Raw genomic sequence first — 13,345 nt, forward strand, 5'->3', positions numbered from 1 at the left:
GCGGCCCGCGCCCGAAAAATCGCGCCCACGCGCCTGAAAAAGCGTCTGGAATGACCATGTACTGTCACGTCACCATAACTTCCTGCACGTCCTGACACAGTCAGAAGAAACCGTCGCACGACGTTTCAGCAGTTTGGACTGTTCTTATCCTTTCACCAACTCTTCGAATTTCAAAAATTTCAAAAAGATTCAAAAGTAAGCGGGAAAATACCCCTTACCTTGGCAACCAAGTAACTGTAAGACGGGTGCGGGTACAGTGTTAAGGCAAAACCCTTCACATACTTAGCACCTGCAGGGAATTGAAGCCAAGAATACCTCGGCAACCAAGTAACTATAAGACGGGTGCTGGTACAGTGTTAAGGCAAAACCCTTCACATACTTAGCACCCGCAGGGAATTGACGCCAGGAATACCTTGGCGACTAAGTAACTATAAGACGGGTGCGGGTACAGTGTCAAGGCAAAACCCTTCACATACTTAGCACCCGCAGGGAATTGACGCCAGGAATACCTTGGCGACCAAGTAACTATAAGACGGGTGCGGGTACAGTGTCAAGGCAAAACCCTTCACATATTTAGCACCCGCAGGGAATTGACGCCAGGAATACCTTGGAAGTAAAGTAACCGTAAGACGAGCGCGGGTACAGTGTTAAGGCAAAACCCTTCACATACCTAGCGCTCCGCAGGGAATTGAAACCAAGAAGGATCTTCCGGGCAATGCTTGCGGAAACGGGAATAACATCCCCGCATAGCAGGAATGTCGGGAACTACATTGTTTGAAGCTTCAAGATGGAATTGGTGGTTTTAACATAATTGATCACTATGTTCAAAACTACCAAAACCTCATGGAGAATCCACACAAGTAGGACTCAACACTCCTGACTTGCGAGGAGGTTACAGACCTACCCGCATCATACCCAAAGATCAAGCAGGAAAGTCGGGAATTTCTGCAAGTGACAAGGACTTCCGCGGGAAGAATCCCCATGGAAAACCTTAAAACTAAACCCTTTTCAAAACCCTTTGCTTAAGTCCAAAAGTTCACCTCACTTTATTAAACATTCATGAGAAGAACATTGGACTGGGGGGACTTGAAGAGGTAGGTCCCAGCAGAGCCCAGTTGGACCCGCAAGACTCACCTTGAAGAGAGACGTCTGCGCAGAAACCAACTGGATCCGCAGGACCCACCATGCTCAGAGACGTGACGTCCTTACGCGCAGTACGCAAGCTGTTCCCGCAGGAAATGCCTCCCAATGGTGAAGTACTCTGCCTGTTCCCGCAGCTGCGGATACAAGCCATCAGGGAAGGCCACTCGCGCAGCAAGGCTACACGCACAAGGCACTTAGCTCTCAATAATTCAGTTGTCACCTGAAGGAATGAGCAAAGCCGGGAACAATCCTGCACAAAGGCGGGAGGGGGAATACTCCCGCCCAAATAAGCCAGTCCGTACGATACGGGAAGATCTTTTGTACTGTACCTGACGAGGTATGGGCAAAAGATCTGACCAAAGATACGACAGCTCATTGACAACAGTATGGCGAGCAGCATGCTCTTGTACTGTATGTCACTATTAGCCGCTGCCTACTCACCAACTCCTGTCATACCACGTGCATAGCCGGCAGTTGGTGGAAAAGGAATAGTACACAGCAGGCCTGGTCACTGTCAGCCGCTGCCTACCCACCAACTACCAGCATGGCACGTGCGTAGGCCACAGTTGGTAGAACAGGAATACTATTCAGCCGGCTACACCTTCTTGGAAACCTACCTTCGGCTATAAATACCCCAAATGGTATGATCATCTCATCTTATCATATACTATCTCGTATCTTACATATTATACCTGATATCTGCTCTAGCAATCTCTTAATATATACTTACATTCAAGAGCAATCTAGTCTGATTCTCACGCCGGAGGGTGGTCACAAGGAGGAACCCCCCATTCTCAGTGACGAGCTCACGGTGTCTGTTTTGCAGGTTATCAGAAGAACCATCTTTGCCGGGTCTGACCCCTCGTGGGAAACATCTATCTAACCCCCAGATTATCCGTAATCCGCCGGGGGTCCATTAGTGTTTCTTCAAGTTAAAAGATCGTTACCAATATATCTAAATCTAGATTTATAAGTTTCATAACAAGTTCCGTACACTTCGCACCAGTGCAGATCAGTCCATATCCCGCGTACACCGTTGATGCCTGTCTCCACCGTCAAATTGATCGGATTTTCACCGCCGTAAGTGCTTACACACTCCCACACCGATGGAGTACAGAAGAATCAAAGATCAGGTTCCGGTTAAATTACCTCGATCTGCTCTTTAACACTACTGTTCACTTCATATATTGAATACAATGTGATATTGTAGGATAAGATTGGGGATCCTGTTAATCAAGACATTGAGAGCTTAAGTGGCAAAGCTCTTTTAGACGGTATTATTAGCATTATTTTTAATTCCATTCATAAATTTGTTCGTTTGTGGAATGTAATGTAATTTAGGGTTTGGTCTTGGTATTTGCAGTGCCTGCACCTTATGATAAAACTAAGTGGAAGATGAAGTAAGTCGTGGATTGCAGGATTCAATATTGTAGTTTAGCAATAATCTCATTTTGAGATTTTTTTTAATACTGTGGTAGGTCGATTGTGACGCTGGCGTTGACGTTTCTTACGAGCTCTCAAGCTATACTTATTGTCTGGTCTAAACGAGCGGGACGATATGAGTATAGTGTTACAACGGCTAACTTTTTGGTGAGGGGCTTGTGTTCTGGTTTTTCGGTATGTTTCGAAGAAGAATACGGTATTGAACTAGATTATTTTGAAATCAGGTTGAGGCTTTGAAATGTGCACTATCGCTTGTGGCGTTGACTAGAATATGGAGAACGGAAGGTGTGACTGATGATAACAGGTATCTTGTATTTTGCCTCTCACATAGTTTCGCTGCACCATGAAACTCATACTTGTTGAAACTTCAGTACAGTTTGATTTAGTAGTTTGTATCGTTCTACATTATTCAAATCTTTTATGATACAAGATTATTCAAAGATAGCATTTTTCTAATTGTACTTATCGTGATTTAGTCATGTGTACTGTCTTCATGTGATTTTTTACTGTTCTGGCTACGTTTGGATTGTTTTATCTAGGTTCCTCCGATTGTTGCATGTTCCTAGTGTACACATATAGATTTAGCAATTAATGGACCTATACTGCGTGAGGTACACATGTTTCTAAACAAATAGCATTCCACTTAAGTTATAAAATTTGAATAGACATGGCATTGCAGTATATTTTCCCACATGTCCGCTTAAATCTGAAGTCATTTGCATCTATAATCACTTGATGAGATAATAACTTTGAGCTTTAAATAATACAAGACAATTTTTGGTATGCAAGGGCATCTTTAGTATGTGAACAGCAGCAGGTTAGCACACATGAATCTGTTGACTTTGTGCATATTCTGTCCTCTTCCTTACACTTGTTCATCCAAACCATTCCTTACCTCCGCTTCAATTAAATTAACATCTTCATTAGAATTTGAGAATATTGTCATCAGTTTGCCTCAGAATATTTACAATAATTTTAATGACCAACTGGCAATGCACTAATGCGAGATCATCTGCATTTTATTTCCATCAAGATTACAAATGATATGATTCATTGTTTACCCTACTATTGCTTAATTGCCCCCTTAATTCTGTAATCTGGTGTCAGGTTGAGTACAACAGTGGATGAAGTTAGTGTTTATCCCATTCCTGCAGCACTTTACCTTGTCAAGAATTTGCTCCAGGTTGGTTTTAATTGTTGCTTACTCGACCTTATAAATTGTTTTTATTTTAACTGTATCTGATACATTCGTGTATTTGGCAGTACTATATCTTTGCGTATGTGGATGCTCCAGGGTATCAGATACTCAAAACCTGAATATTATCAGCACCGGTGTGTTGTACCGCATTATTCTCAAAAGAAGTATGTGTTTTTACCTTTTAGGATGAACCATAATCTCCTGCTACCATATGACACCTTGTTTATGATCAGCCAGAATGTTAATCTTGTATTACAAGTTTACAACTTACAATAACTTTGCACAGGTTAAGTGAAATCCAGTGGGCTGCTTTCATTTTACTTTGTGCGGGTTGCACAACAGCACAACTTAATCCTTCGTAAGTTCGATTGTCATCATCACAATGCTACAAGTTTCATGCTTGTATTGACTGTTATTTTCACTGTGTTTAACGTGTCAACAGTTCCGATCACGTTCTTCAGACTCCTTTTCTAGGTTGGATGATGGCCATTGTGAGTCCTTGTCCTTTTCATTTTATTCCTTCATATTGTCAATCAATTATTTTCTTTCAACTAATTATTTATTTGCAGATCATGGCACTTTTAAGTGGTTTTGCTGGCGTGTACACAGAGGTAAAGGATGTTTATTGTTTTATATAAATACTTGTAAGGCTCTCGGGTATTCATAACATCCTCAATTTTACAGGCTATAATAAAAAAACGGCCTTCGAGGAACATAAATGTGCAGAACTTTTGGTTATATGTGTTTGAATGATCTTCAACATCATTGCAATATTTGTCCAAGATTTTGATGCTGTTATGAACAAGTATGTTATGCTCTTTACTGCCTCTTTTTATTTGAAGATTTTGTTATCTCTAGTGTTTCCACTTTTGTCCACTTCTAGCTAAAAGCTTGACTCTCTTTTATGCAGGGGATTTTTTCATGGATATTCACCAATTATCGTGCTCATGATTATCAACCATGCACTAAGCGGGATTGCTGTATCGATGGTGATGAAGTATGCTGACAATATTGTGAAGGTAAGGCTTTTTTATTTTTTTATTTTTTATTTGTCCTTAATGCCAATTTTTTTCTTGGATGCGCTACATGACTGGTATTGGTCTTCAATGCAGGTTTATTCGACTTCTGTGGCAATGCTACTAACAGCAGTTGTTTCTGTATTCCTGTTTAATTTTCATCTATCCCTCGCTTTCTTCCTGGGGTCCACGTAAGTTGCTAATACTGCTTGCTTTCTGATGAATGAAATGGCTGTTGATTGGTTTATGTAGCTAACACGGGTTAATCTTCACAGTGTCGTTTCGGTTTCCATATATTTGCATTCCATTGGAAAGCTGCAGAGATGATGACATTCATTTTGTTTTTTTGTACAATCCTGCCTTGGATGCAGTCTTGCAATTTGATACCAATAGTCAGTCAGTTTTAGAACATATCTCTTATGATATACACATATATTGTGGATTGTCTAAATGCTTCAATATGTTTTAACTATTATCCGGACACATGATGTAAAGAACACCATATAAGTAAATGTAGAAGGTTGGATGTTTTTTGAATGTAACTCTTGATGGGTCAAAAATATGAGCGTGTTGCACAGGCAGGATAGCAGGTAAAACTTAAACCCGAACACGGATTGGGTATTTCATGGGTTTAGACTTTAGACTGATGAAACTTGTTTAACCTGAAATGTTGAAATTTTTTTCAAAAACGTGTATTTTAAAAATCAAATTAGGTTAATGGGTTGGTCAAAAAAAAAAAAAAAAAGGAAATAGGTTAATCCGCTATCCCTAATAGTGGTTTATGAGGAAGTGAAATATGTAATCCGTCATTGCAAAAAGCGGCTTATCTGACAAGCTCTAATCCGCCATTCCCAATAGCGAATTAGGAGGAAACCCATTTCACCCCATTAACCAGCGTTAGTTTTAACAAACCAAGTTAACCCAGTTAGTTTTTTAACAAACCAAACTAACTCCTTATCCTAGTGTTTTTAACTTACATTGAATTCTGAACAGTTTTATAAAAGTAGATTTTTATAAATTGAAATGTAAAGTACATGTGTTCGTCTCCTAGGTACAAGAGACTGTCATCCCTTGGATCCGGGTTGAGATTCAAGTTCATATTCAATTTTTTGGTTGACTTAGGGTGTGGGTGGAATGAGAGATTTGTGATATTTTGTTTAAAGTGCTTGAAGTAGTGTGGGATGAGAAATTATGATTTCGTGTAAAGTGTAGAAGAATACTATTTATAAAGAAAATATGTTTTTTTTTGTCTTAAGGTAAACTTTTAATTTTAGATTAAAAAAAATACATTATATTACACACACCAATATAACACACCAAAAAAAAAAAAAAAAGAAAACATTACAAACTATATTAAATATAATTTAACAAACTACTTATTAAAAATTAGAGTACACACTTAATTCTAGTTTACTTCTAATGACAGTCGTCGTTTGACCATTCAGAATCCGATGAGTGCTCTCCAAGATACGGGCCATGGTAGTAATCTGGTTCAACTTCTGTCGTCGTTTTCATAAACACTCTTCAGTACATCCGGGTCTTCTAACAAATCAGGGTTCAATTGGTCAAAAGTTAACTCCGGTGACGGTTGTTGTTTTGCTTTAGGCTGAGGAAAATCACATGATGCCTAAACAACCTCAAAAACATATAAGTAGTTACTCAAACAAAAGAAATATTGTATCATGAAACTAGATATATAAACACTTACACCATGTAGGATCCACGTCGTGCAAATCCAACGGTAGTAAATAGGAGCACGACATAGGTAACATAACACCTTGGATATGTCGTTTATTGGACTGCTAGCATATACAACGGTAGTAACTTGGGATGAACTGGGATTCCCCTCACTTTTGGTCGACCAAGAGGATGATGAATTCATTATAGTGGGTGGTGAATTAGCAAGTAGGAGAAAATATTATTATAGTGGGTGATGAACTGGGATCCACCTCATTGGCTTTTATAAACAAATAATTTATTAAATACTATTTAAATATGTTAATTATGTTATTTCACTTAAACATAGTTGCTAATATTATATCCCTTTAACATTACATAATGTTGTGACCCACCTAATCCGTCATTCTAAATAGCGGATTACAGCTAATTTTTTTTTGTCAACACACCTAAGCCGCTATTATGAATAGCGGATTACACACAAAAAAAAAACCGCTATTGTGAATAGCGGATTACACTTACAAAAAAAAAAAATTATTACCTAAGCCGCTATTGTTAATGGCGGCTTAGGAATTTTTTTTATTACACAAAAACAATTTTTTGTATTAATTGTCACTATCTTGTTCATCACGTGATGTTTAACCAGTTGATTGAATCAAAGAAACCACAAAATATCAACCATTAATCCTCTCAAATTTATTGATTCAAACAAATATGATGTGATTGATCATGCAGAAAATAAAAGCCTATCATGTGATAATTTAAAGCCTGTAATCATGCAGAAAATAAAAGCCTACAATGTTACCATGTGATAATTAAAAGCCTACACACATGCAGAAAATAAAAGCATACCATGTGATAATTAAATGCCTGTACACATGCAAAAAATAAAAGCCTACTATGTCATAATAATCATAGCCTGTTCACACAGAAAATAAAAGCCTACCATGTGATAATAAACAAAGACTGTACACATCCAAAGTTCAATGTAAGTTAAAAACATGTACTCATACTCTGCATGTCAAATTTGCATTTGAAAGAATCTCCATGTGAATGCCAGAATAATAACTTTGCAGCCTTGGTTTGGAAGCGTGTATAAATCCAAAGTAAAAGGAGAATCCAAAGTTCAATGTAACTTAAAAACATGTACTTTCATATTTTTAATATTATTACTACTTTTATAAAACATGTACTTTACATTTCAATTTATAAAACATCTATTTTTATAAAACTGTTCACAATTCAATGCAAGTTAAAAACACTAGGATAAGGGGTTAGTTTGGTTTGTTAAAAAACTAACTGGGTTAACTTGGTTTGTTAAAACTAATGGCGGTTAACGGGGTGAAATGGGTTTCCTCCTAATCCGCTATTAGGAATGGCGGATTAGAGCTTGTCAGGTAAGCCGGTTTTTGCAATGACAGATTACGTATTTCACTTCCTCCTAAACCACTATTAGGGATAGCGAATTAACCTATTTCCTTTCTTTTTTTTTTACCAATCCATTAACCTAATTTTATTTCTAAAATACACCTTTTTGAAAAAATTTCCAGAAATGTTTGCTTTTTTCTTTTACATATTATTGCTCATAAATCTAATTACAAATTTACACAAAAGAAACACAAATGTTTTAGAAAGAATTTCCCCCTTAAAAATTATAGAACTCAAAACGCTTAATTTCTTTTTTAAGTTTCAATGAAAATTATTCAACCAGTTAAGTTTTAACATAAAGTTTAATCAAGTAAAATTACAAAATTATGTTAAATCAACCCAGAAACTGGCATTCGGTTTATGTATGTAGATTCGACTGGACCCCTTACAAGTTATAAAATAAACCCGCAAGTTTCATAGTAGGTTCACGCAACCATGATCTATAGTGTGCGTTTTGTTTGTAAGAACAAACACAGTGACATGCCAAATTTATTAGTACAAGCATCTCCATATCATTATAGAGGTGGTTAAAAGTAACGAGAAAGAATAGATGCAGTCATCCAGCCTCTTGCAAACAGTCTAATCAACCACTTGAAACATCACTGAACTTGAATACACAATCATATAGTCTCCCACCCAGAAACTGGGCAACTTCTGGATGCTTCACCTAATTGCATGCAACCAACCAACCGTTGTTTAAAATTTGTAACGACTACTACTATAAGCATAAAGGAACAGAAAACAAGAATAAACTGTTGCTAACCATTCCAATCTTGAGAGAATCACATTTAAATTGAGCATAGAGGTTTGTCTCGATTCCACGGCCCTTCCAACAAATTCAATATCAGATGATAGTGATATAATGAGTGCTTATGTGTACTTTGCAACATTTATGGGCAACTGTGTATATTTGGTTAATACTCACCATTCCTTCCAAAACTACCAGGTCAGCATCACTTGCCAGGTAAGCAAGCTCTTGGGACACGCTCGAGAGATCAATAACCTGTCATAACAATCAACTAATTATTATACGCGCAACACTCAACAACTTAAGAGGCACATGATCAAACTATGCATGAACTATGAAGCAATCAATCTCACTGTCTTACCGGCAAATCGTTACCAGAATTTGCAATCAAAAGATTCTGAGTATCAACACCCATGAGCTTTCCATTTTCATCTTTCAACTGACAGATATCATTAACATCAATATTAGCCATGCAACCAATAACAGTATCCACTTCATTTAAATCAAAATGCTGACAATAAAATTACAGCTTTAGTACCTTTGATATGATCTCCAGTAGCTCATGATAAGTTACATCATTGATCGATGGTAGGTCATTAGCTGCCAACACAACCTGTATTATGAAACCCATGAAACCCGAGATGATATCGCTATTTTCTGAATTTACAGAACAGTCCATAAAGTTTTGGGAAAGTGGTAACAGACCATAGATTTTATTAGACTAGAAGGTATCCAATGTAATACCAAACTCTATGTATGGAGCCTCTGTGTAACCCTATTAATATTAAACACAATCAACATATGATCATCCTTTTGATTTATTTTGGTATCAAAACCAAGTTGCTCTTAAACCTTCATGAACACCACATGCTATCCTGCATCCTAGCCGCTCACAACAGCCGCCCCAAAACCTCCACACAGCAGAGGGCGCTAACAAACCCTAGAAGAAACAATCTGTTCTATTAAATTCTAGAAGAAACAACCTCTACTCTTAAACCCTGACAGCTCACAAGTCACAATAGTCCTAACCCTTAAACAACACACTCTCTTAAAACTAGCAAACCTTAGCCGCTCACTACCAGTAACTATAATCCCTAGCCGCCGCCACAAATCGCTTATGACCATCATCACAATGGCTAATTTGTTTTTACCATAAGCAAGACAACGACAAATAATTCCCACAAGCTTGCCTTTACCCTATCTAGTGTGCCTAGACAAAGCACGTGGAAGTTGATTAATGATCAAATTGTTGATATCTTATACAAATTTGGCAACTCCTACATTTCTCTCTTTATGATTCAGGCTCGGTTATTCCCCATCCTAGCTTGTTGAGTGTATTAGAGTAGTTATGTATTTAAGTATGACAGTCTAGAAGACATCTATTAGTAATATCAAATTGTGCCTAGGCGTGTGCTTTGATCACTTTTGATAACTATGATACATAGAGCGGTAGAGCCCCATGTAACCCTATTGTATGCACAAATACAGGTATCCTTTACTTCATGAAACTTTATTCACCACTTGACAGTGACAAGACGTGACCCTTAGGTATCGTATTTCGCATATCTAGTAGGTTTTGAAATCTAGTGTATGGAGGTGGTAGAAAACTCTTTGCTAAACTTCGAATACCTCCATAGGGGCAATTCTGTGTATTTATGGGCGGTTAGTGATCATCTTTACTAGTTAATATTAATAAATTTTCTTTTAGTTAGTTTTCTTGTTAATCAAGATGACTTGTTGGCTAGTTGGTATGCTAAGGTTTTAGGGTTAAGTCCACGAAGTCCTTTAATATTAAGACTTAAGAGGGTCTTAAGGTCAAGGGTTTTATTATGCAAGAACTTGAGTCTTACTATGTGAGATCCCTACTTTTCTATTTGTAGGAACTATCTTGGTATTGTCTTTGTTTCTGTTTAATTTTAATAAGAATCGGGCTGATGAAATAGTACGTTAAAACCTTCAAATTCAACGTCTTTAAAGCATAAATATGGTTGCATAAGATGAAACTAACACGAGAAGTAGGAGAAACTGTTTTTTCAATGATTATGTCCCAGACTGAAGAATACATGCATAGCATAACATGGTCAAATGCTACCTTTCCATCCCTATGCAATGGGTACATACATAAAATAAAACACACATAGTGAAGCGTGATTTACGTGAAACAGAAAATTATGGAGGGATCAGTTAACAGTTTATTGAAACTTAATTATCTGCCAGGCAATCAATAATGCAGAAGCAAACTGAGTTATGGAGCATAAAAGTATTTAGTTTGACAGCCTACCTGTGTTCCACGACGAAGCAATTCTCTAGCAAAGGGCAATATACCCAAGATAATATCTGCACCGGAGTTGTCAACAAATATGACAGCCTGTCATTATAAATATATGTAAGAGACATGCATAAAGAATAGATCAATTAAAAGAACGGCTTGGTTATGGGACGAATCCTGGTGGGACTAACCTTTTTCCAAGGTTTCTTGCTCCATTTTGAAAGGAAAGCATCTAAATCATCAATAACCCAAGGTCGGGGAACAATATTTTGACAGCTAGCCAAAAATGACATTCCATCCTTAGAGAATAACTCTGCAAGCTTCAAGAAACAGAAAAATGTTACATTGTCAATTATAACAGAACCCAAATTACTATTAGGTTTGTATTGTGTCAGGAGCATGTAATGTATGAGTTACGAATCCGCCAAAATTGTTTTACTATAGATGACTAAATTTATGTCTGTGTAGAATGGCAGAACGGTGGAATAAATGGTTTTATTAGTGAGAAGTATTTGGTTACCGTTGCAGATCCAAGATCAAATATGTTCCCTGCAAATATCCCTCTGACCAAATTCTCCACTCGCTTTGGTTCTTCCTCAATAGCATCATTCAAATTGACAACATCCTTGAACAAGGTAATTGCTTTCGCATTTTCTTCATCCTAGTGCACCAAGCCCAAAAATTAAAAACCGTTTCTATGTTTGAACTTTGAAGTTACTCAAGTTATATATGCTTTATACTTTTATAAAAACATACATAATTCTTGAATGATGACTAGGAAAGCCTAATAGTATATCCTCACCTTAACTTTCTTGAATATGTCTCTGAAACCAACCTCTCTGAGAATCAGCTCACGGATACGACAAAGAAGCTACGATACATTTGTAAGATTTAGCGTTACATCATAGGTTGGTTATGTAGCCAGTAAGTACCATATTACTTTTATTGCATGAATAACCCATAGTATACACTATTATTTATATATAGGGGCAGCAATTGTTGGACATGAAATGAAACGGGTTTTGGGTCGACCGACAAAACCCATTTAATAAACGGTTCGGGTTTGGGTTGACCCGTTAACCTGCTTAAGTATTTTAAAAAACCTCTATAATTATATTTTTATTTATGATTAATCTGTTTTCCATTTTTTTAACATACACTTGTAATTTCCAATACAATTTCAAGATTTTTAATAATTTTCAAAAAATATTTTTTAATAATTTTCGAAAAATATATATGTATATTTATATTATTCATATTAGTCAACCGAACCTAAATTATATCAATTTTCTTTTTATTATTAATTTTAGAAAAGTGGATTAAACGTGTCGTGTCGACCCGAATTTAAGTGTGTGCAGGTTAGGGTCGAAATCTTTGACATGAACAATAATATGGGTCGGTTCAGGTTGCAGATTTGAATAATAATACTGACTATGCAATCAGGCGGTCCACCATGGCTTTCAGGATCCTTTTTGAAGTCCTCTAGTATTTCAGCATACCTTAACAATTAGGGAAAAAGAAAAACTAATGACTAGTTATTATGAAAGAATAAATGAATAATAATAATAATAATAAGTGTGAAGTGAAGAGGACCTTTGAGCAAAGTTTAGAGCTTTAGCAGGCGCATCAGAGAGAGTATCATCAGATTCTGCTCTCCTGCTGAAAGAAGGAATGGAATTGGCGAAGAGGTTGATCCAGGAGAGCTCAGTGGGAGTAGGCTTCTTAGGGTTATCGGAAGGGAACCTGTAAGGGATGGTGCACGCCCTGTAATTGCTCTCCATCGGTGTTTTTAGTAACGGGAACGCCACCATCTCTCCCCAGCTCTCCATTCTGTTCAGGATAGGAAATGGAGTCACTTGGGTTATTCATGAGAATGGTAGGCTGGCTTGTGATCGATTGGTCATATAACTTCTCTTTCGGTCCTTGTACTGTGAGATATATTCTTCACCATCCTTGGAATAAAGAATATCCATTCGAGCGTATACTAAGTGCCAGGGGTGGCCCCGACCCGACCCCTTTGTTTTTGCAAAATTTTTGGGTTTTATTTGAAAATTTTGTAAACAAGACGATATTTAAGAGCGGTTCGGTAAATCTCATGGAGAAGATTTTAAATAATAATTCGTTTATTATTTATTAATAAGTTAGTCTTATCCTAATTCCTATTTGAGTTTGGCTCAAATTATGTATTTGAGTTCGAGTAAGATTAGGCCAAAGGATATCTATATAAGCCTTTAGTATTTGATGTATTGTTTAAGTTTTTGCCATTAGTTGGTTTTCTTAATAAAGAGTTTATTTTGTTTGTCAAGTAGTATATTTGGTGGAGTCCATTTAAATGCAGAATCTTGGAATATTGCAGAACCTTGTTTTCTTGTTCGAATAAAAGACAGGGGCTGCGTGGTTGAGTTCTAATTTGGTTTGTGATA

General features: G+C 37.0%; 1 protein-coding gene and 1 pseudogene across 2 annotated transcripts; one reads left to right on the forward strand and one right to left on the reverse strand.

Moving 5' to 3' along the window:
* Positions 1 to 2,246: 2,246 nt before the first annotated feature.
* On the forward strand, positions 2,247 to 5,155 carry LOC143615577 (CMP-sialic acid transporter 2-like; annotated as a pseudogene). The gene is made up of 14 exons (XR_013150498.1): positions 2,247 to 2,276; positions 2,354 to 2,417; positions 2,507 to 2,543; positions 2,622 to 2,733; positions 2,811 to 2,890; positions 3,694 to 3,769; positions 3,850 to 3,952; positions 4,071 to 4,142; positions 4,227 to 4,275; positions 4,354 to 4,395; positions 4,469 to 4,589; positions 4,695 to 4,803; positions 4,897 to 4,991; positions 5,076 to 5,155. The product of XR_013150498.1 is annotated as a CMP-sialic acid transporter 2-like (transcript).
* A 3,177-nt stretch (positions 5,156 to 8,332) lies between these two features.
* LOC143615583 (damage-control phosphatase At2g17340-like) lies at positions 8,333 to 12,751 on the reverse strand. Its single transcript, XM_077088682.1, has 11 exons — positions 12,516 to 12,751; positions 12,355 to 12,421; positions 11,725 to 11,793; positions 11,443 to 11,583; positions 11,114 to 11,242; positions 10,935 to 11,021; positions 9,192 to 9,266; positions 9,015 to 9,092; positions 8,831 to 8,908; positions 8,669 to 8,731; positions 8,333 to 8,572 (listed from the first exon to the last, which is right to left on the reverse strand). Exons 1-11 carry the CDS (start codon positions 12,749 to 12,751, stop codon positions 8,489 to 8,491), a joined length of 1,107 nt encoding a protein of 368 aa, XP_076944797.1. The 3' UTR covers positions 8,333 to 8,488.
* Positions 12,752 to 13,345: the final 594 nt, after the last annotated feature.

The sequence above is a fragment of the Bidens hawaiensis genome, unplaced genomic scaffold (assembly GCF_021521415.1).
Source record: "Bidens hawaiensis isolate Kalapana, Puna unplaced genomic scaffold, B.hawaiensis_p1.1 tig00043550_1, whole genome shotgun sequence".
Lineage (NCBI taxonomy): Eukaryota > Viridiplantae > Streptophyta > Magnoliopsida > Asterales > Asteraceae > Bidens > Bidens hawaiensis.

Coding starts and splice junctions, on each gene's coding strand:
- LOC143615583 (XM_077088682.1), bottom strand. CDS start 12,751: ATGGAGAGCTGGGGAGAGATGGTGGCGTTCCCGTTACTAAAAACACCG. Junction 11,794..12,354: donor GTGGACCGCCTGATTGCATA/GTCAGTATTATT, acceptor AATGTATCGTAG/CTTCTTTGTCGTATCCGTGA. Junction 8,573..8,668: donor ATTCTCTCAAGATTGGAATG/GTTAGCAACAGT, acceptor GCATGCAATTAG/GTGAAGCATCCAGAAGTTGC.